Source organism: Rhineura floridana, chromosome 5, assembly GCF_030035675.1.
Source record: "Rhineura floridana isolate rRhiFlo1 chromosome 5, rRhiFlo1.hap2, whole genome shotgun sequence".
Lineage (NCBI taxonomy): Eukaryota > Metazoa > Chordata > Lepidosauria > Squamata > Rhineuridae > Rhineura > Rhineura floridana.
Window position 1 is genome coordinate 163,698,344 of NC_084484.1, and position 23,520 is coordinate 163,721,863.

The 23,520-nt window shown below is 43.3% G+C and overlaps 1 protein-coding gene across 4 annotated transcripts in view; it reads right to left on the reverse strand.

Moving 5' to 3' along the window:
• Positions 1-23,520, reverse strand: part of DYNC2H1 (dynein cytoplasmic 2 heavy chain 1) — a 438,789-nt gene that overhangs the window by 236,005 nt on the left and 179,264 nt on the right. For all 4 annotated transcript variants that reach the window (XM_061628720.1, XM_061628719.1, XM_061628721.1 and 1 more), the window contains 2 exons: positions 14,469-14,611; positions 9,595-9,676 (listed from right to left, as the gene is read on the reverse strand). In XM_061628720.1, coding sequence (XP_061484704.1) covers positions 9,595-9,676; positions 14,469-14,611 — 225 coding nt within the window. The remainder of the gene's footprint in view (positions 1-9,594; positions 9,677-14,468; positions 14,612-23,520) is intronic.

The following is a 23,520-nucleotide window of genomic DNA, read 5'->3' on the forward strand; positions in this document are numbered from 1 at the left end:
TCTGTGGCTTCCTTTATGGAATCAATCCATCTCTTGTTTGGCCTTCATCGTTTTCTACTCCCTTCTGGTTTTCCAAGCATTATTGTCTTTTCTAGTGAATCATGCCTTCTCATTATGTGTCCAAAGTATGATAACCTCAGTTTCATCATTTTAGCTTCTAGTGATAGTTCTGGTTTAATTTGTTCTGATACCCATTTTGTTTTTGCAAAATGGTATGCGCAAAACTCTCCTCCACCACATTTCAAATGAGTTGATTTTCTCTTCGCTTTTTTCACTGTCCAACTTTCACATCCATACAAGGGAATGCAGATGCAGGGAAACCTTGGAAATCTTCCTTATAAGAGCCCTGAAGGGACTAATACCTCACTCCTCAGGCTGTGCCATCTCCTCTATGCCTTTGGAGAGCTGCTCCTCCATATACCTCTTATCTGCCAATGGGCAGGGGAGAGCACAAAACAGCACCTGTAGGCCCACACTTTTCATAGACAAACTGGTATACAATGCACAACATGACAAGTATGAAGCTCCTATAGTGATGGGAACTGGCAGTGGATAAATGTTAGGATCTGATCAGGCTGTGTCATGTAGTCAGGCCCAGTAAAGGATGCCTCCCATTGCTGCTCAGAGACAGGGCTGGGTTGACTAGCTGGAGTTCCATCCTGCATTGCTGCCGCTGACATTCCAGGAGCTTAGTGGCTTGCAGATGTTGTGAAAGTGGCTGAGGAAATTCTGGGTGAGATACTTCCAGAACCCTCTGGCAACTCAGTGTCTAGTGAAGTTAGTGTCACCAATCATCTCACCCCATCTCTGATGACTGAGGAGAAATCATCCCAGACCCAGCCGATGAGCAAGCAGAGCCAGGCCAGAATGGTAAGACAAGTTCAGCAGGAGAGCTGACAATTGGCTGGAGAAAAGACATCTATAGTATGACATTTCTTTCTGCTCCTAGGAGCCCCCTGTCTTGCAGCATAAGCTAGAAAGTTCCAGAGTAACTAGTGGAAGTAGAGTGCCCGCCCACTTCTCTTCTATTCAGAGTGGCTTGACTTGATAAGGTTATTGTGTCAATGTCTTCTGTTGCCTCCACATGCTTAGTCTGTTCCTGAGACATGCCTAGTCGGTTCCTGTTCTGTATCCTAAAATATGCCTAGTCTGCTCCTCTTCTGTATCCTGAATCATGCCTATAGTGTATAATGCTGTGTTCCTGTACTGATTCTGGAATAAAGATCTTGTGAAAGCCAGTCTTTGAGTCCTGAGTCTGTTTCTCTGGTTGGGAGCCAGGACAATTTGCATGTGGGCCTCAATTTAACAATATTTTCCATCTTCTAAGCTTCTACTCTTGCTCAATCAATCCCTGATCTTTGCCCAGAGCAGTAAGAGGTAAAGACGAGTGAAGAAAACAACCAAGATACACAATGATGTTTCTTTTCTTTTTTAAGGCACTGAAGAAAACTCCAGGGAAAAGCATACACCAGAAGATGGGAAGGAGGAATCAGATTAAGCAGAAAAGAAAACTGATGTAAAAACAAGCCACAAGTAATGCCACACAATAAAAAAGCACAGACCCAAACTAACAATCACAGAATAAAACCAACATAAACACACACTTTCAAAATACAAGACTGACACCAAATACAGGCTTGAGGGAGATGAACAGAGAAAGAAGAGCTGATGCACATATAGGATCTGTTCCGGATGAAGGCAGGAAATAACTGAAGCCTGAAGGAGAGAAATCCACTTAAAACTTCTCTGTTTCCTGCCTTCAGACACTAGGTGGAACTCAATCCCACTTGAGAACCTTCAACATCCAAGGCAGAAGAAAATACCATACCAGCCATTTTCCTTACAAAAGATATTATAAAGCTGCTAATTTTGGTTTTTAAAAATTACCCAACTTGACTAGAATCATCTAGGGTTATTGTGTACATCCTGCCTATTTGTTGTTCTCAGACTTTTGTTCTGTATGGCATATGCTTTAAGGATAAGAAATACCAATCTGTTAAGCATGTGAACAATCACTAAAACGTTCTACAGTACAGTCCTCTAACTCAGTACATGGCATCAAATGTAAAAAAAAGTTATGGTTGGTTTTCAAAGGTTTTACAGCTCGAGTATTAAACAGAACCCCTTCCGTATGTTGCATGTCAAATCACTTTTGAAACTGAGTTTTCCAAAAGCAGATAATGATATGGGGTAAGAGGTGTAACTTGCAAATGCATTAACACAAAAAAATCCTTGGGCATGCCTAAACTACTGTTTTGGCATGCCTGAAGTATGGTTTATGAAATTGCTCTTTAATTTAATTTAATTTTTATTTAATTTTAGTTTACAATAAATATTTAAATGCACAACGAATTATCCATTATTACATTCCTGTAGTAATTTGAGATATACATTAAGCATGGAAGAATTGAAATGTCTTCACTTGGCACTTGAAGGATGACAAAGTCAGAGCCAGACAAGTCTTCTTGGTAAGACATCCCACAATTTTTCCAAAAAGTACTTGATTTAAAATAGCTCTAATCAAAGGGGGATGGGGAGGGCCATGGTGGAGCCAACACCACATCCAGAGTCATGTTGACTTACTTTGACCAGGGCAGAAATTTACGGGATGGATTTTCCCTCTCCTCGGTATTTTTCTTTTTTATTATTTTTTCCCCTTTCATTAAAACCACTGGGAGGGAAAATACACTGGTTCCAGGCTGGTGTATCTCAGGGCCATGGGCATGTTAGGGAAACAGAGGAGCTCAGAGTCCAACAAATTCAAGAGTGCCTCAACACACCCTGTCTGGCCCTGACACCTAGTGAGATCACCACAGGTGGTAGAGATGAGACTTTTGGTCTTACCGTGAAAATGGTCATCTCTGTGCATGTCAAAGATGGTATCAGGAGGGAGAGTAGCTCCACCTAGCGGCTGAAGGCAGAAGAGCACTCCTGGTTTTTGCAGGAACTTCCTGTTCTGTGTAGCTCCCAGCTCAGTTCTTGATGACAAACTAACTAGTATTGAGACCATTGACAGGAAGCACGACATGAAATGTCAGGCAACAACACTCATACACTCTCTGCAAGAGGCCTACAAGGTACACATAGTTGCAGCCCAGCCCTCCTAGGTAGTGGCCCTGATATCATTTGACATGCACAGAGAAGACCACTTTCATAGTAAGACCAAAAGTCTCTTCTCCTGTGCATGGAAAGATGATATCAGGTGGGACATACCAAAGCTGACCGATATAGGGTGGGAATATTGCTGGGCTCAGTTCATTGACTGTCGGAGAGGACATGCTGTAGCACTCTCCTCCCAAAGGCTGCTTCTGCAGATGCATACATATTACTCTTGTAGTGTCTAATAAACGTATTGGGAGTGGCCCATGTGGCCACTCTATATATCTCTGTTAGCGAAACATTTCTCGAGAATGCTGCTGTTGTGGCTGCTGCCCTATGGGAATGAGCCACTATCCTGGCTGGTTGTGCCAGTCACAGCGAAGCATATGCCAAGGTAATACATGCCTTGATCCACCTAGCAATGGTGGAGGTTCAAACCTTGTTACCCATTGAAGCTGGATGAAATGAAACAAATAATCTATCTGTCTTGGGAAAAGGCTTACTTTGGATATATATACTTTTAAGGCTCTTCTCACATCCAGTGAGTGCCAAGCCTTTTCTGTGGGGTGCACAGGTTTAGGGCAGAAGGAAGGGAGCACTAACTCTTGTTGACAGTGAAAGGTAGATAGAACCTTAGGACGAAAGGAAGGTACACTGTGAAGTACTACCCTATCCTTATGAAAAACACAAAAATTCTTATCTACAGATAGGGCATTCAGCTCAGACACACGACGGGCTGAAGTAATGGCCACAGGGAACAGGACTTTAAAGGACAGCAAACGAAGAGGAACTTGACTTAATGGCTCAAAGGGAGGTTTCTGCAGAGTCATTAACACCTTGTGTAGGTCCCAAGTTGGGAAACAATGCACCGGCGGCGGCGCAAATACTGTTGCCCCCTGAAGGAAATGCTTCAGGAATGGGTGAGAACCCAACGGTTTTTCGGGGAACTTAGATAGGATTGACAACAAAGTCGAAGCCTGACGTCTCAAAATGTTTGGTCTGAGTCCCATTGTTAAGCCCTACTGTAGGAATGAGAGGCTCTCTTTAATACCTGCCTTCCTTGGATTTACGCCTTGTTTCTGTGACCAAGACAAGAAGGCTTTCCATGTTGCCTTGTATATTCGAATGGTAGAAGGTCACCTGAAGGCCATCATTGTCTGCACAACTTGCCTCGGAATGCCTTAAGAGACGTTGCCGTTCAATTTCCACACATGAAGAGCCAGCCAGCCGGGATCTGGATGGAGAAAATGTCCCTGTGACAACAGATTGTCCCTAAGAGGAATTCTCCACAGGGGACCAGCCAATAGGTCAATGAGTTCTGGAAACCAAGGTCTCCTTGGCCACCAAGGAGCCACCAGCAGAACCATTGCCCATTCGGCTCAGATTTTCTGGAGTGTTTTGGGAATGATCAGGAGAGGTGGAAAGGCATACAGCTGACCTGGAGGCCACTGGGCCGTGAGAGCATCTATTCCCTCTGCCTCTGGCATCTCGTACCTGGCAAAAAATCTCTTTACTTAGTGGTTGAGGCTGAAGGTGAAAAGGTCTACTTTGATCCTGCCAAAGCGTGCCAGTATCACCTGAAAGGCCAGAGGATGTAGCTTCCATTCCCCTTGATGTACCTTCTCCCAACTCAACCAATTTGCTTGACTGTTGTTCTCCCCTCTGACATATTCTGCTGTGAGTGACTCCAGATGTTCTTCTGCCCACTGGAAGATGAATGAGGCTTCCCTCTGGAGAAGGGGAGAGCATGTCCCCCGAAGATTCAAATGAGATTTGGCGGACATGTTGTCTGTCCTGACAAACACAGCCCCCAACCGTACGGTGCGTGTGAAGTGTGTCAGTGCCAGGCGAATTGCCCGAAATTCCAGTACACTGATTGGAAGGCTAGCTTCCTCCTGTGACCGTGTTCCTTGCACCATCTGACCCTTGCAGATGGTGCCCCAGCCTGATAGGCTGGCATCTGACGTGATCACTATACATGGAGGATTGTGGAACGGTACTCCTTTAAGTGATCCTTTAAGCAAGCTAAGGTGATGTGCAGATCTTCCCAGGCCTTGCTTAGCAATGGGGACCAAATGAGGAAGTCGTCCAGGTAAGGAAATATGTGGACTCCTTGCGTCCTGAGGTGGGGACATGTAGGTAGGCTTCCTTCAAGTTGATTGAGGAGAGGAAGTCCGCTTTTCTCAGCGTCTCGATTGAAAGCAAGGTGTCCATGCAGAACTTGCGGTATTGAATGTATTTGTTCAGGTTCTTGAGGTTGAGTACCACCCTGAACGACCCATCTTCTTCATGACAGTAAAGAAAATTGAGTAATTTCCCAAAAATCTCTCCCCTGCCGACAGGCTCTATTGCTGGTATTTGGAGCAGATGGGAAATCACTTGGAGGTTTCTTGCTCTTTTGTCTTGAGTTGTCAAGAGAGGGGATGGGACAAATCTTGCAGGAGAGGGGGATGTAAATTCCAGCCTCAGGCTGTTTCTGAGGGTGCATAATACCCATTGGTCTGATGACGTGTCCCTCTACCACTGAGCAAAGCGTTGGAGGCATCCTCCCACCAGAGGGATGCTGGCATCAGAATTGATGTTTGTTCCCTCTTATCTGGGTTCCAAACCCCAGTCTACTGGGAACGTACAGTTGGCCCTTTGTCTGCGGATGTTGTCTGTACCAGAAGGGGCAATTGGTGCAGGTGTCTCTAGTTCGTCCATATGACCTAGAATTCCGAAAGGACTGTGGCTATGAATATGGGTAGAAGGCTCTTCGAAACGGTCTGTCCACTCTTCCTGGAGGGCATAGGTTTCTTCTTGTCCTTGGATTCCAAGGCACCTCCTAGGGCTTTGTCACCAAATAACTTGCCTCCCACATAGGGCTCTGAAGCCAGGTTAGAGCGAGCTGTGGCATCTGCTTCCCAGTGATGAAGCCATAAGGTTCTACGGGTGAAGATACCCACAGCTAATGACCTTGCTGTAAATTGCATGGTATCCATGGATGCATCTGCCATGAAGGTCACTGCCCAGGAGACTTTTAACAAGGATTTGTATGCTCTGGTAGGGTCCTGTTGTGGGCCATCCAGAAGGTCCTCTAGCCATAAGAGAGAAGCTCTTGTGAAGACCGAAGATGCTGCTGCTGCTGCTGTGATGGAAAGCACGCTAGCCTCATGCACCCTTCTGAGGCCTTGGTCCAGTTTGCGTTCTGTCGCGTCCTTAAGGTAAGCATCTGAGTCTTTAGGATTCAAAGATGGATTTAGAAGATTAACTATGGGTGTGTCTACTAGCAGAACTTTCAGCTGGTCCATAATCTGCTGTTCCAGTGTTCGATGTTCCTTTAAAGTTCAAGAAGTCGGTGTCAACAGCTAACTCGGAATTGATCACTTTAGGTAGTAATGCAGGGAGTTTGAGCACCCTGGATTTAGGTTTTAGGTCTGGACACAATGTCAGGATCCTGGAAGTTTGGACATTGACAGAACTGGAGGGTCGTCAGGAGAGTGTAAGCTGAGGGCCTCCATTGCCTTGCATAAGAGAGGGAGGAAATGGGGCTCTTGGAAAATTCTGTTGCTTGAAATCTCTTCCAATTCTGACTCCCCACTCCAATCCTCTTCATCTAAGACAATCAGTTCATTGTCTGGGTCGACAGGTGTCTCCTCTGGAGGTTGAACATGCCTACTTTGAGTGGCCGCGTAAGGGTTAGGTGAATTGTGTGCTGCAGGAGGTTGCGGGTTTGATGATGATGGAATGGCTCAGGAAGAACCCTGTGTTGCCTGCATCCCCTGCGTGCCACTAGGGGAGTGGTGTATGGAGGATGCTGTGCCTGAGAGATCCCTGGCCAAATCCACTAGAAGGGAAGCCCTGAGCTGATCCTTCAACTGTTGAAGCATGTGATCCAAGAAATGTAGTTGAAGAGGCTGAGTGTGTGCACAACAGGGGTGATATGCCTCTCCTTGCAATTGGTGAGCAGGGGAGAAGAGGGGGGGCTGAAATCTTTCCCCTTTCTGTAATGTGGATAGTCTGGTAAGAGGCAGACATGTGTGTAAAACCTAAGAAATCCTCAGATGAGGATCTGGTAGAAAAAACCAAATCCAAGCCAGGGTGGGCTTGTATGCCTTCTTCCTCAGACAGTGACTCTTGGTCTCTTTTCTCCTGAAAGCAGTGCTGTGTGAGTCCCTCCCCTCATCTGCATCATGATCGCCAGGAGCTTGCCTGGTCTAGCCGGTCTGCCTCTCCGCCATTTGGCACCGCGCCATCTGAAACCACCCTGCCTACGATGCTGATTGCCTCACCCACCTCCAGCCTATCGGAAGAGGGGCAAACCACGGCCGTCTCCATCTGGATGTTCAGTTCAAAGGAAGGCCATAAAGCCTGTCTGGGTAAAGGTGGTTTGGGCGGGAGCGGCTTGGGCCTCTACTCCAGCCTGTCAGATTTGCGGGTTGCTTTCCCCATGGTGCAACCGTGCAGCAGGTCTTATGGGGGCTGAACACTATCAGGCATCTTCATTCCCACTGATACTTCATTGGGAGGGGGCTGGTGTGTCTTGTTGTGGCTGTTAAGGTGAGGCCGTGCCGCTGGCTTAGGAGGATGAAGGAGGACTCCTCCTGAGGCTTGCACAATAAGCGCTGCTTCTGAGAGATGGGAAAGGAGCGCTGATGCCTTAAACGCTGCCGCTAAATTCCCATCTCCGCTAATAATAAGTTCAGCATGGGGGGGCGTACGGCCGAGAGCAGCAGTAGTGAGCCAGTCCAGGAAAAAAGGGGGCATTAAGCCTTCCCATAGGCCACCTATTACAACTTCCCACCCCTGCCTGGTTCTGGTAGAGGAAGAGAGGGGAATCCCTTTCTTGGTTTGCCTCGTACCGCAGAAGGGCTCCGGGGAAAGAAAAAAGGGGGAAAGGGAATTTTCTTTTCTTTTCTTTGAAACGGGAAAGGTAAGGTCGGAGGAGAAAAAACGCAAAAGATATAAGACAAATACAGAAGACAAATATCCAGGCCTGAACACAGAGCAGAGACAGAGATCAACCATTGTGTGTGAAGGCAGAAGAGAACTGAACTGGAAGCTATACAGAACAGGAAGTTCCTGCAAAAATCAGCAGTGCTCTTCTGCCTTCAACAACTAAGTGGAGCTAATTACCCACCTGATATCATCTTTCCCAGGAGAAATGCATGCTGAGATTTCCACCAGCAAATTCAGGGCTACAAGGTGAATGTTCTGTCCCACCAATGGAGCCTCTTCTCTCCCTCAGTAGAGGGACACTTCCACTCCATCCTAACCCACTCAGCTGGTCTTCAAAAAGAGTTAGGGTTGTTCTGTTAGCTGGACTTATCCCAATTTTGGACATCCCATATTATCTTCATACCTAATATCCATTAATTACTGTTTAACAATAGCAAGCAATGGAATGGTGCATTCAGGCAAGTTTATTCTATTTTAACTCTTGAAGAAAATGGATTCTTTATCCAATAAACTAATTGTTACTTTGATTTATAAACTAATATATGTTTATATTTGGAATAGTTAGTTCTTCCCCTTTTTCATCCTGCAATATTAGTTATTTTTCCGAACAAATTTAGACAACACCTCCACTAACAATTCACTATATTAACTGGAATACATTAACATGTTTACATTTGTTGTTGTTATGTGCCTTCAAGTCGATCACGACTTATGGCGACCCTATGAGTCAGCGACTTCCAATAGCATCTGTCATGAACCACCCTATTCAGATCTTGTAAGTTCAGGTCTATGGCTTCCTTTATGGAATCAATCCATCTCTTGTTTGGCCTTCCTCTTTTTCGTCTCTCTTCTATTTTTCCCAGCATTATGGTCTTTTCCAGTGAATCCTATCTTCTCATTACATGTCCAAAGTTTCATCATTTTAGCTTCAAATGATAGTTCTGGTTTAATTTGTTCTAACACCCAATTATTTATCTTTTTCACAGTCCATGATATGCACAAAGCTCTCCTTCAGCACCACATTTCAAATGAGTTGATTTTTCTCTTCGCTTTTTTCACTGTCCAACTTTCACATCCATACATAGAGATCGGGAATACCATGGACTGAATGATCCTGACTTTAGTGTTCAGTAATACATCTTTGCATTTGAGGACCTTTTCTAGTTCTCTCATGGCTGCCCTCCCCAGTCCTAGCCTTCTTCTGATTTCTTGACTATTGTCTCCATTTTGGTTAATGACTGTGCCGAGGTATTGATAATCCTTGACAAGTTCAATGGCCTCATTGTCAATTTTAAAGTTACATAAATCTTCTGTTGTCATTACTTTAGTCTTTTTGACATTCAGCTGTAATGTTTACATTTAGGTAAAGATAATTTTTGTTACTGAAATTCTATCCAAGGTAGCTAAATTCAAATAACACCACTGACCTATTGGAATCACATTTTGTAATATAATGGATCATAATTAAATGTGCAAATATTTTTAATATTTCTTGCTAATTTCTAAAAAACCCTACACTATCATTTTAAAAGTAGCTGGAATAAGCAAAAATCTTACCAGAATTTTTCTTTCTGCGTTCCTTTGGTATTTTACCTCCTTTTCCTTTTTCATCTGATTCAGCAAACAACATTTCAGGTATCTAAAATGTAAAAGTGAAACAATTTAAAAGCAATAGCATTGCTAAATTCTTTTATTGTAACTAGAAATTCTGAAGCTGAATTGAAAATTTACCAAGGAAACTAGAAATTTACCAAGGAAATACTGCATGGGTGCCACTCACTTCAAGCTTAACAATTGGTGCTGAATGCTGCTAGTATGGCTGGCTCTAATTATGCAATCTGGGAAGATGGAGCTGAACAATCCGCAAAAGGAAAATGTGTTTTGATGTTGGATCATATAAGGCCCTGTACAGCTCAGGATCAGATCACCTGAGAGACCCACCTTGTCACTAATGTACCCAGCAAGTCACTGTGGTCTCCTGAAAGTTCCAAAGATACCAGAAGCCTCTTCCACAGTAACTTAAAGGAAGACTTTCAGTGTGTCTGCCCCTATTCTGTGGAATAGGATTCCTATTGAGATATGACAGGCCCCCACTATCTGCACTTTCCAGAAACTTTTCCAGAAACAAGACATTTTTGTTCCAGTGGGCTTTCACATGGATGAGACGATGGTGTCGGGTGGAAGGGTTTAGATTTGTTAGGCACTGGGGAACATTTTGGGACAAGCCGGGCCCGTACAAAAGGGACGGGCTCCACTTGAACCAGAATGGAACCAGACTGCTGGCACTTAAAATTAAAAAGGTAGCAGAGCAGCTTTTAAACTGACTGAGGGGGGAAACCTGACAGGAGCTGAGAAAGGTCCGGTTCGGAATAAACCTCCCCCCTGGGATAAAAACCAAAGAAATGATGAAATTTTAAAAGGGGTAGGCCTAGAAGTAGGCATTGTGAGAGCAGGGGCACAGGATATAAATTCAGAAGAGCAAAATTACCACAGGCCTAACCACAAGTGCCAAAGACACTTGAAGAGAGACACTGCTTACAAGTGCCTGTACGGTAATGCTAGGAGCCGCCGAACCAAGATGGGAGAACTGGAGTGCTTGGTCTTAGAGGAGAGCATTGATATAGTGAGCATAACGGAGACCTGGTGGAATGGAGAAAACCAGTGGGATACGGTTATCCCTGGATATAAACTATATCGGAAGGACAGGGAAAGACGTATTGGTGGCGGAGTCGCTCTATACGTGAAAGAAGGCATTGAATCCAGCAAGCTCGAAACCCCAAAAGAGGCAGACTCCTCCACAGAATCGTTGTGGGTGGTGATACCATGCCCCAGGAGGGACTTAATACTGGGAACGATCTATCGTCCCCCTGATCAAAATGCTCAGGGAGACCTTGAGATGAGATATGAAATTGAGGAAGCATCCAAACTAGGAAATGTGGTAGTAATGGGTGACTTCAACTACCCGGACATAGACTGGCCGCATATGTGTTCCAGTCATGACAAAGAAGCAAAGTTTCTAGATATTCTAAATGACTATTCCCTAGACCAGTTGGTCATGGAACCGACCAGAGGGACGGCAACCCTGGACTTAATCCTCAGTGGGGACCGGGACCTGGTGCGAGATGTAAGTGTTGTTGAACCGATTGGGAGCAGTGACCACAGTGCTATTAAATTAAACATACATGTAACTGGCCAATTGCCAAGAAAATCCAACACGGTCACATTTGACTTCAAAAGAGGAAACTTCACAAAAATGAGGGGATTGGTAAAAAGAAAGCTGAAAAACAAAGTCCAGAGGGTCACATCACTCGAAAATGCTTGGAAGTTGTTTAAAAACACTGTATTAGAAGCTCAACTGGAGTGCATACCGCAGATCAGAAAAGGTACCGCCAGGGCCAAGAAGATGCCAGCATGGTTAACGAGCAAAGTCAAGAAAGCTCTTAGAGGCAAAAAGTCTTCCTTCAGAAAATGGAAGTCTTGTCCAAATGAAGAAAAAAGAACACAAACTCTGGCAAAAGAAATGCAAGAAGACAATAAGGGATGCTAAAAAAGAATTTGAGGAGCACATTGCTAAGAACATAAAAACCAACAACAAAAAATTCTATAAATACATTCAAAGCAGGAGACCATCTAGGGAGGCGATTGGACCCTTGGATGATAAGGGAGTCAAAGGTGTACTAAAGAACGATCAGGAGATTGCAGAGAAGCTAAATGAATTCTTTGCATCTGTCTTCACAGTGGAAGATATAGGGCAGATCCCTGAACCTGAACTAACATTTGCAGGAAGGGATTCTGAGGAACTGAGACAAATAGTGGTAACGAGAGAGGAAGTTCTAGGCTTAATGGACCAGTCACCGGGCCCGGATGGCATCCACCCGAGAGTTCTCAAAGAACTCAAAGGTGAAATTGCTGATCTGCTAACTAAAATATGTAACTTGTCCCTCGGGTCCTCCTCCGTGCCTGAGGACTGAAAAGTGGCAAATGTAACGCCAATCTTCAAAAAGGGATCCAGAGGGGATCCCGGAAATTACAGGCCAGTTAGCTTAACTTCTGTCCCTGGAAAACTGGTAGAAAGTATTATTAAAGCTAGATTAACTAAGCACATAGAAGAACAAGCCTTGCTGAAGCAGAGCCAGCATGGCTTCTGCAAGGGAAAGTCCTGTCTCAGTAACCTATTAGAATTCTTTGAGAGTGTCAACAAGCATATAGATAGAGGTGATCCAGTGGACATAGTGTACTTAGACTTTCAAAAAGCGTTTGACAAGGTACCTCACCAAAGACTTCTGAGGAAGCTTAGCAGTCATGGAATAAGAGGAGAGGTCCTCTTGTGGATAAGGAATTGGTTAAGAAGCAGAAAGCAGAGTAGGAATAAATGGACAGTTCTCCCAATGGAGGGCTGTAGAAAGTGGAGTCCCTCAAGGATCGGTATTGGGACCTGTACTTTTCAACTTGTTCATTAATGACCTAGAATTAGGAGTGAGCAGTGAATTGGCCAAGTTTGCTGACGACACTAAATTGTTCAGGGTTGTTAAAACAAAAAGGGATTGCGAAGAGCTCCAAAAAGATCTCTCCAAACTGAGTGAATGGGCGGAAAAATGGCAAATGCAATTCAATATAAACACGTGTAAAATTATGCATATTGGAGCAAAAAATCTGAATTTCACATATACGCTCATGGGGTCTGAACTGGCGGTGACCGACCAGGAGAGAGACCTCGGGGTTGTAGTGGACAGCACAATGAAAATGTCGACCCAGTGTGCGGCAGCTGTGAAAAAGACAAATTCCATGCTAGTGATAATTAGGAAAGGTATTGAAAATAAAACAGCCGATATCATAATGCCATTGTATAAATCTATGGTGCGGCCGCATTTGGAATACTGTGTACAGTTCTGGTCGCCTCATCTCAAAAACGATATTCTAGAGTTGGAAAAGGTTCAGAAGAGGGCAACCAGAATGATCAAGGGGATGGAGCGACTCCCTTACGAGGAAAGGTTGCAGCATTTGGGGCTTTTTAGTTTAGAGAAAAGGCGGGTCAGAGGAGACATGATAGAAGTGTATAAAATTATGCATGGCATTGAGAAAGTGGATAGAGAAAAGTTTTTCTCCCTGTCTCATGATACTAGAACTCGTGGACATTCAAAGAAGCTGAATGTTGGAAGATTCAGGACAGACAAAAGGAAGTACTTCTTTACTCAGCGCATAGTTAAACTATGGAATTTGCTCCCACAAGATGCAGTAATGGCCACCAGCTTGGGTGGCTTTAAAAGAAGATTAGACAAATTCATGGAGGACAGGGCTATCAATGGCTACTAGCCGTGATGGCTGTGCTGTGCCACCCTAGTCAGAGGCAGCATGCTTCTGAAAACCAGTTGCCGGAAGCCTCAGGAGGGGAGACTGTTCTTGCACTCGGGTCCTGCTTGCGGGCTTCCCCCAGGCACCTGGTTGGCCACTGTGAGAACAGGATGCTGGACTAGATGGGACACTGGCCTGATCCAGCAGGCTCTTCTTATGTTCTTATGTTCCCAGCTGGATGAATGAGTCTCTGCCATGGGTGTCAATATTGTATAGTTTTTGTTTTGTTTGGGTTTTTTGTTTTGTCCTGCACTTACTTATTTAATTATGAAAATATTTGTATACCACTTTATCATAAAAAATATCAAAGTGGTTTACAACCAAACTTACATACAAAAAACCCACATAAACATTTAAAACCAGAGATTACCAACTAAAGTAGGAGCAGACCAAATGCTGTTTGTGCCAGCTAGTAAGGAGGAGAGAGATGGAAGCAGCCAGCAAATACACCTGCATAACTCTCTCTACCACCTCACTGCCCTTAAGGCCCATGAGTTTTGTTGGGATTGGGAAGGGGAGAGGAACATCAGCTGTTGCTCTTTTTTGTGTGTATGTTTTGTTCTGTTGCTACTATGGACCAGAAGTGGAAGGTTCTTGCTATGGATGCTTATGGGCAATGATTCATACCACTCGGGTGACAGCCTGGATGGGGTGGGGGGTGAAAGCTGCTAAATTGCTCAAAAGCCACAGAGTAAGAATCTGCGGGCACACAGTGAGGCCCTCTTTATGTGTGAGAGAGGGTGAGTGAGTGGGTTGCCATAACCGACAAATGGAATGGAAGCTTTTGCTAAGACCATTTATGTGTTTAATGTTTGAATGTTGCAAGTTAAACTGCAAGTTTTACTTTTTGTCCTTTTAATTTTGCTAATCTCCCTTCTGACAGAATTGTTAATTTGTTAATTAGACTTGTTTATATGCTTTTGTAACTTTTGTATATTTTTTCTATTTATTTTATTTTGTTTCTGCTCTGGGACTGAAGCTATTCAATGCAGAGCAGGCTATAAACACTGTAAATAAAATAAACACATTTTACAAAAATGTGTTTTCTTAATTGCCTGTGTAAGTTTGGCAGCACTTACCTTTCTCATACTGCTTTCAGACCAACTCTCCATCCAGAGAACCTGACATTTTTTATGAAGTGCAGGATTACTTTCACAGTTTATTGTAAAATTCAGATTAGTAGAATCCATAATCAACACAACATGAAGATTCTGTTGAATTCCTAAAAATTAGGCAACATTTTATTTAAAATATTAAATGTCCTGTTACCATCTCACATGACAGTTTAGAATTATATAGCTATAAAAATGCATTCCTTGGATGTTATGACTGCAGTAAAGTTTCATGACTTTATGCTGTAAACTGCCCAGAGAGCTTTAGCTATTGGGCGGTATATAAATGTAATAAATAAATAAATAAATGACTAGAACCATGTTGACCTTAAAAGAATACAAACAAAAGCACAATGTCTGGGATCCACAGAAGCTTGTTCATGTATGCTTGCAAAGTGCTTTTTATAATAATAGTATCTGATTATATAATTCCATATTATGTTGTAACACACCCTAGGACCTTATGGTGCAGGATGAGTATGAAATTTTATAAACAAACACTGGTTCCTTTACATCGTAACCACAAGCTGCAGACAACCAACCAGGATGGAACCATTTTACTCACTTGAAGTGTGTTTCTCTGGGGGCACTAGGACACTACCAAGCGGGTATAGTATTCCTCTCCTACTGCCTCAGGCAGGAAAGAGTTAACACTCCAAGGACTACCTGAGCCCCTCTGATGGAGTGTTAGTTCACCCTCTGGCCAATCCTGAATATAAGAAAACTATCCAAAAGAATCAAGAGAACAACAATTGCAACTCAAACAAGATTAAAGTTTTGGAAAGAAAACACAACAGCAACAGAAACCTGAATTTGTATGATCATTCCCTAGATGCACTCACATAACTTATATTTCCATTACTAAAAAACTGAAGCACTCCAGGGTGGGCCTTGATGGTGTCCTGGTGCCCCCTGAGAAGCACACTTCAGGTGAATAAATTGGTTACCTTTCCAGTGGGCACTAAGACACCCCCAAGCAGGATGTTCCAAAGGTGACCAAATTTCTTTAGGGTGGGTTTAATATGATTAATCATTAAGTAGATCTTGTTGGAGGGCTTGCCTCCCAAACACTGCTTCTGCAGAAGCATACAGATCTATTTTGTAGTGCTTTGTAAAAGTGCTTGGCTGCTCAGCAAATCTCTAGAAGTGGTGCATTCACTGAACATGCAGCTGTAGCTGCAGCAGCCCTTGTTGAATGTGTCATAACACCCTTCAGTGGCATTAAGTGAAGAGTGCTGTAATCCTAAGAAATACATGCTTTAATCCACCATGCCAATGTAGTAGACTTGAGCTTCTTCCCCAAAATGATTGGATGAAAAGACACAAATAACACATTTGTCTGTCTGAATTGACTTTGTTCTGTTACTGTAAACGTTCAATGCTCTATGCACATCAAGAGAATGCCAAGAATGCTTCAATAGACATGTAGAACATAGACAAAAGGTGGGAAGTACCAACTCATTCTGGCAGTGAAAGGCAGTGTTTACATTTGGAATAAAAGTTAGACTAGTTCTCAGAACCACACTGTCTTTATGAAATACAAATGTTTTGCTACAGACAAGGCTCCCAGTCTGAAATCCTTCAAACTGATGTTATCGCTAATAAACACCAAACTTTGTAAGACATGATACACAGAGGTGCTGAACTCAAAAGGTAGCTTCTGAAGAGCATTCAGAACCTTGTGTAAATCCCATGTGGGATACCTGTGATGAACTGGATAGCTAGATAACATTGCCCTTCTTATAAGCTGTTTTAAATAAGGAGTGTATACACGTAATTGATGTGGAGACCTAGATAACACTGACACTAATGCTGAAGCTTGCCCACACGGGGTTTTTGGACTCAACCCTTGCTGAACCCATCCAGCAGAAAAGACGGAAGCTCTCCATTTCCAGCTTTTCCAGATCACATATGCTGTTTACTGACCCAGAGCACAAACACTGCCCAAACGTATTGATATATTCTCACTATAGATGGACATTGTGATGCCAAAATGGTAGTAATGACCTCTACTGCAACCCTGCTTTCAGTAGCTGTTTCCATTCAGCTTCCAAGCTGCTAGATTTCAACCAATTTGAACCAGATGTACCAGGCGACCCTGTATCAAGAGATCTGGCTAATGTAGGAGAAACCACAGGGTTTGCATGGCCAAGTTGACCAGTTCTGAAGACCATGGCCTTATTGGCCAGTGTGGAGCCACCAATATATGTATCTTTTCTATGCTCACTTTCCTCAGCACCCAAGCCACATCATAGGAATTGGCCATATGGCCCCTGCAGTGTGCTCCCTAGCCTACCAGACTCATGTCTGTTGTTACTACCTCCATTCAGGGCATCCCTCTGTGCAAATTGCTGTCTTTTCTCCACCATCAAAGAGATGCTCTCAGCTATGTAGTCAGATGGATATGTAAGTTATGATACTATGCAATTTGTACTTGATATGGCAGAAACTTCTACTGCAAAAGCCACATATGGAACCCTGGATGCAGGAAATAAACATTCCCAACACCTTTGCCAACATCATTATATCTTCTAAGTTCTTCCACAGAAACAGTGTCACTGCTGGCTTTATCTTTATCTTCCTCTCCTCTAACAACGGTATTGTCTCCTGACTTGTATCTATAGAGGCTCCCAAATGCTGCAACTTCTGAGTTGGGAGTCAGATTACATTTGCAACGTTCACTAGAAACAAATGATCCTTCAAAGATGACAAAGTCACATGAATGTCCAAATATCCAGGCTGGACTGTTCTGAGGCATATCAATATGTCATATAAATATGGATGAAGGTGAATCTCCTCCTGATGCAAATAAGCCACAAGGGTCACCATGATTTTCATGAAGACCCTTGATGTTGAAGTTAATCCAAAGGGGATTGCCCTGTATTGGTAATGCTGGTCTGCATATGTGAAGCATAGAAACTTTTTATGATGTGGATGTATTGGGATATGCAGATAGGCCTCCGTTAGATCTATGGAGGCCAAATAATCCTGCAGTTGCAGCACTTCCCATATAGACATTATTTATTATTTTATTTATTTATTTTATTACATTTCTAGACCGCCCTATAGCAATAAGCTCCCAGGGCGGTGAACAGCATAATAAAACAGATTAAAATACAAGCGGATGTAAATACAATACAGTACACAATAAAACATAATTAAAATTCCAAATTCCAAATTTAAATTCAATTTTTAAATTTTTAAAATGCCTGGGCAAAGAGGTAGGTCTTTACCTGGCGCCGAAAAGATAACAGAGAAGGCGCCAGGCGTATCTCGTCAGGGAGGGTGTTCCATAGTTCGGGGGCCACCACCGAGAAGGCCCTAGCTCTAGTTGTCGTTCTCCGTGCCTCCTTATGCGTTGCTATGCAAAACTTCCAATAACTTACAATCCTGTTCAGATACTTTAGGCCTAAAACCATTAACCAGGCATCCCTTTCTTCAATAAGATGAAGAGCATGGAATAAATGCCAAAGAATCTCTGTTCTCGTGGCACTCGTTTGATTTCCGCCATCTGCAACAGATAGTGAATTGCCTCCTGAATCAGTTTGTGCTTCTCTAGATTTCAAGACCATGGAGATGGAACAAAGCAGGTTGATGCTGGAATCTGGAGCTCTATTTTATATCTATGAAGCACAGCATCCAGGCCATATCCCAACAGATATCAAGATAATTGAAGTCCCCCATTACTACTACATCATACCTCCTTGAAACATCGGCAATTTGCTTTCAAAAGTTACATTCTCATCTTCTCCTTGATTGAGTGGTCGGTAGTAGACTCCAAGCACCACATTCCTTTTATTACTTGCCCCATTAATTTTAATCCAGATACTCTCAGTGGACCTACCAAGCTCATCTTCCTGTATTTCTGTGCAGGGATATCTATTTTTAACATATAGCGCAACTCCACCTCCCTTTTTAAGTTATATCCTTCAATTGCTGTATTCCAGTCATGGGAGTCATCCTACCAAGTTTCAGTGATACCTATCAAATTGTAATTACCCTGTATTAAGAGTTCAAGTTCGTCCTGCTTGTTTCCCATGTGATTTATGGCTTGGCTTCCTTACTATATTTTTCTGAGGACTGTTACTAGGCCCTATTAAAGCTGATCTCTCTGTTCCTGTTACTGTGCACAAGCCTTCATCAGTCATTACCATGAAGTTTACATCTCCCTCCCCCTTAGGATTCAGTTTAAAGCCCTCCTGATGAACTTCTCCATGCTGTAGCCAAACACATTCTTTCCAGTCCTTGTGAGATGCAACCCATCACTTGCCAGCAGTCCATCTTCCAGGTAGCATAGCCCATGGTCACAGAATCCAAATCTCTCACATAGGCACCACCTTCGTAGCCATTCATTCACATGGAGTATTTTTCTTTCCCTTTCTACTCCTCTTCTAAGTACTGGAAGGATGGATGAGAAAACTATCTGGGCCCCAAAGTCCTTGAGTTGCCTTCCCAGAGCTTCAAAGTCTGATGTGATTTCTTCATGTACAGTGTACAGCTTCAATGGACCAGCAGAACCAGAAGTCCAGTAGCGTTTTAGCATGCTTAGTTATGCCTGCTGCAGGATGAAATAATAGACCACCAGCCAAGACGTTCAGGAAGAAAAACTTTACTTGTTTCAATAGGTTTGTCACACTGTGCTCCTTCGCTCTCTCTCTCCAACCAACTATAACGCATTCCTATTACCCCCACACCTCTGTGTGCTTACTCAAGCCTTTTATTGCTGCTTCTTTGATCTGTTACAGCTGCAGCCTGACCTTGGGCATTTCTCCCAAGTGCTCTAAATTAATGGCTTAACTCTTTCCTTAACTCCTACTGTCCTGTCTGGAAATGGCTGTGTTGCCCACCTAAGCCTGACAGCCCCCACCTTCCAGACAGACATTGCAATTTACAATTTTACAGTATAAGTATAGTTCTTTGGTTACAAAGTTACATTGCTTTACATTTTACAGTCTTCAGGCATTTTTTTTCACTTTTCTACATTCTTTTGAGGATGAACACATTTAACACATATATGCACAGTCACTGTCACCTTCTTGAGCATACTTTGCCATTCGTGCTCTTATGCTATTTATGAACAGGGTATCACTGTCTGTTATTACTTTGCACTGTTTGTTTTCCTCACTGTTTGTCTCACCCTGTATGGCTGATACTTGGAAACGTTCTGGCGGTTTCCCTATGTTTTGTCGTGTTGACCTCCTTAATGTTTCTGTTTCTTGTTCCTGTTCTGTTTCTGTGTCTGTGCTTGATGCACTGCTATTGGAATCAGAACTGCTTTTCTTTATCTCCTGTTGTGTTTCTTCCCTTTCCTGTTTTATCTGTTGAGCAGGCTCTGTTGCATTTATGCCATTTGTGTCACTGCAATCTAGATTTACATATGTTTTGTGGTTCTCTGAGTCTTGTTCTTGTGTTCTAACACTCCTGCTGAGTGTTACACTACCATCCTGTGGAACCCACACACGGTAATTAACATGTTGAAACCCCAACACATATCCCTTTTTCGCTCTGTGAGCCAATTTTCCCTTTCTCTTTCCCTTGGGAACATGCACCCAGCATGGGGAACCAAATCTCAGTATGTGTTGTAATCTGGGCTTTCTTTTGTACAACATTTCATATGGTGACATGGCTATAGTTCTATGCAGTACTCTATTCTGAATATATGTAGCATACATTAAACTTTCTCCCCAGAAAGATTGAGCAAGGCCTGAATCCTTTAACATTGCTCTCATAGCATCCTGCAATGTTTTGTTTTTCCTTTCAGCTGTCCCATTCTGATGCGGTGAAAATGGGGCGGTTACAGCATGGTTTATTCCTTTCTTTTCAAAATATTGTTCCAGGGACTTTCCAGTGAACTCCCCGCCCTGGTCAGATCTAATCTGTTGTACCTGTGTGCCATGCTGTACTTCCACTCTGGTCAAAAAACGTTTTAATTTCTCTGCAGCCTCATCTTTTGTTTTTAGTAAATTTACATGACAATATCTTGAATAATCGTCAACAATCACGAGAAAATATCTAGCACCACCTTGCGTTTTGGGAAATGGTCCCGCTAAATCAACATGTATAGTTTGATTTGGTTTATCAGTATTTCTTTCAGCTACTTTGTTAATTGGAGCTATAGTGGCCTTTGTTTGCTGACATACTTCACACTGCATGTATTGCTTGCAGTCTTTTAGTTGTACATCAGCACTGAATTGAGCTGCCTTTTTCACAGTCTCATAATTTACATGCCCCAGCCTTCGGTGCCATTCATGGATACATTTATCATGGGTTTTCTTATGCGTCACTAGTGAGGCCTGTGCTGTAGGGTTTACTTTTACATAGAACATGGATTCTTTACAATATCCCTTTAGGCACACCTTTCCCTTTTTCATTATTTCACATTTCTTGTTACTGAATAACACACTATAACCCATTTCCAATAGTTTTGAAACTGACAGAATGTCGTTAGTTAAAGTGGGCACAAATAAAACATTTGTCATTATTGTCTGTAAAGCATATATCTGTACAGTACCCTTACCCATCACCCGTTGTTTAGTACCATCAGCTAAACTCACGTCTTCCTCAGCTGGCACCATTGTTTTAAATAAACTTTTATCTTTTATGAGTGAATGGGTGGAACCTGAGTCCAAGACCCACATACTATTGTCTCTGTTTACAATGTCTTTTTCATTCTTTGTCTTTGCACTCACCAACTGCACGTGTGAGGGTTTTCTTCCATCCCTCCTCCTTCTCAGTAAGTCACAGTCCCGCCTTAGATGATGCAAGGAGCCGCAGTTGTAACATGCTTTAGTCCCAAAAGCCTTTATCTCAGTCTTTTCTTTTCTTTCACTCCTTTCGATCCGTCCCTCTTGCCTTTGTTTTGTTTCTTTTCTTCTCTCCCATTCTTGTTTCAGTTTGTCTGCAACATATCGAACCGAAAGTCCAGAATCGGGCATCGCTTCAAGGGCGCTTATGACAGGATTCCAAGAGTCATTGAGTGTTGAAAGAGTGATATAAATTTGTTGTGTTTCCGTATGTTCCATGCCCCTTTCCTGTAATTCTGCAAAGAGACTTGCAATGTTCATTAAGTGTTCTGACATTGTCACTTCGTCTGTTAGCTGCATTCTGTACAGTTGTCTCGCAAGACTAATTCTACTGCTAGCTGTTGCTTGAACATAATAGTCTTTTAAAGTAGTCCACATTTCCTTAGCAGTATTTTTACCTCTTAGATGTAATAGTTGCGAGTCTCCGACAGCCAAGATTATTAATGACTTTGCACTTTCGTCACAGCGTAGCCATTCTGCAGGTGGTGGAACAGAGGGGGGTTGTTGGTCAATTACTTTCCATAAATCCTCTCTGTTTAGATAGGCTTGCATCCGCAGCCGCCAGCATGAGTAATTTCGTTCCGAGAGATGTTCCAGTGGAATGCCAGCCAAAGTTACTCCAGCCATTCTCGCAGACTTCCTTATCACTTTGGTTTCCTGGCAACACAATCCTCTGCCGCTGCTTTGCCGCTCTCCCACAGCTCACCAGCTCTCCGGCTCAGCTTCCTTTGGTTGTCCGGCGTAGCACAAGCTTTCTTTACTGGTAGCAAACTGGTTGTTACTGGTGTGGAGCTGGGCCCATAACCCTTTGTAGAGTGTACAGCTTCAATGGACCAGCAGAACCAGAAGTCCAGTAGCGTTTTAGCATGCTTAGTTATGCCTGCTGCAGGATGAAATAATAGACCACCAGCCAAGACGTTCAGGAAGAAAAACTTTACTTGTTTCAATAGGTTTGTCACACTGTGCTCCTTCGCTCTCTCTCTCCAACCAACTATAACGCATTCCTATTACCCCCACACCTCTGTGTGCTTACTCAAGCCTTTTATTGCTGCTTCTTTGATCTGTTACAGCTGCAGCCTGACCTTGGGCGTTTCTCCCAAGTGCTCTCAATTAATGGCTTAACTCTTTCCTTAACTCCTACTGTCCTGTCTGGAAATGGCTGTGTTGCCCACCTAAGCCTGACACTTCATAGCTCCATTTGGCAGTATCATTTGTTCCCACATGGATGAGGAGAAAGGGATATCTGTCGGTGGGCTTGATGAGTGATGGCAACCCTTCCATCACATCTCTAACCCATCCCCCTGGTAGACAGCATACTTGGTTAGTCCACAGATCTTCTTGGCATACTTGGGTTTTGATCCCACGCAGCAGGGAGTCTCCCACTACTAGTACTCTTCTCTTCTTGTTGTGGGGTGTGGTTTCATTGCCCCTGCTTGATTGAGCTTCAGCCTCTTGCTTGTTGTCGCACGGGGTTTCCTATAATTCTTCCACCACAGGCTGTCATCTAGTCTCATTCTCGAGTGGTTGAAAGCGGTTCCATAGTTCCACTGCTGAAGGGTGTCTTCTAGCTCTTCTGCTCCTAACTGTCACCCTTTTCCATGGAGTTTCCTCCACTTCGTTGTTCCTCTCCAAAGCAGTCTCCTCTGCTACCATATGATGTTGTTCTTTCACCACCACTTTTCTTTGCTGCTGTTGTTTCAATGTTCTGTCTAAGAACTCTTCATCTTCTCTTATAGTCCTCAGTGTCGCCACCCACCATTCCAGGCCTCTCACTTTTTCTTCCAACAGTACCACAAGCTTGCACTTGTTGCATGTGTATACCATGTTGTTCTCTGGTAAGAAAACAAACATGGCAAACACCTTGCAGGTCACAACCACTGGGGTATCCTTCCCATTCATACTCTCTTCTACCTTTTGTTTCTTTCTGACTACTTGTTTTGGAGTGGCCTGTGCTTTGTCCTGTCCTACTTCAGGGTAAACTTGAGAGTCCCACTGGTATGCGGTGCAACATACAAGAAGAATTAGCATTTTTAAAATTATTTTCTTTAGGGACCTCCCTCTTGACCTCCCCGTCGAACTTCTTTGTCAAAGTCTTGTTTGCTCTCCCTGTTCACTCACTCTATTCGCTCACTCTCCGAAAGCTGGCTTGCTTGCTTGTATCTCCACTCCTGCAGACCAGCTGAAACGGCTCCCTCTGCTCTGCTCGGTAGAGGAAC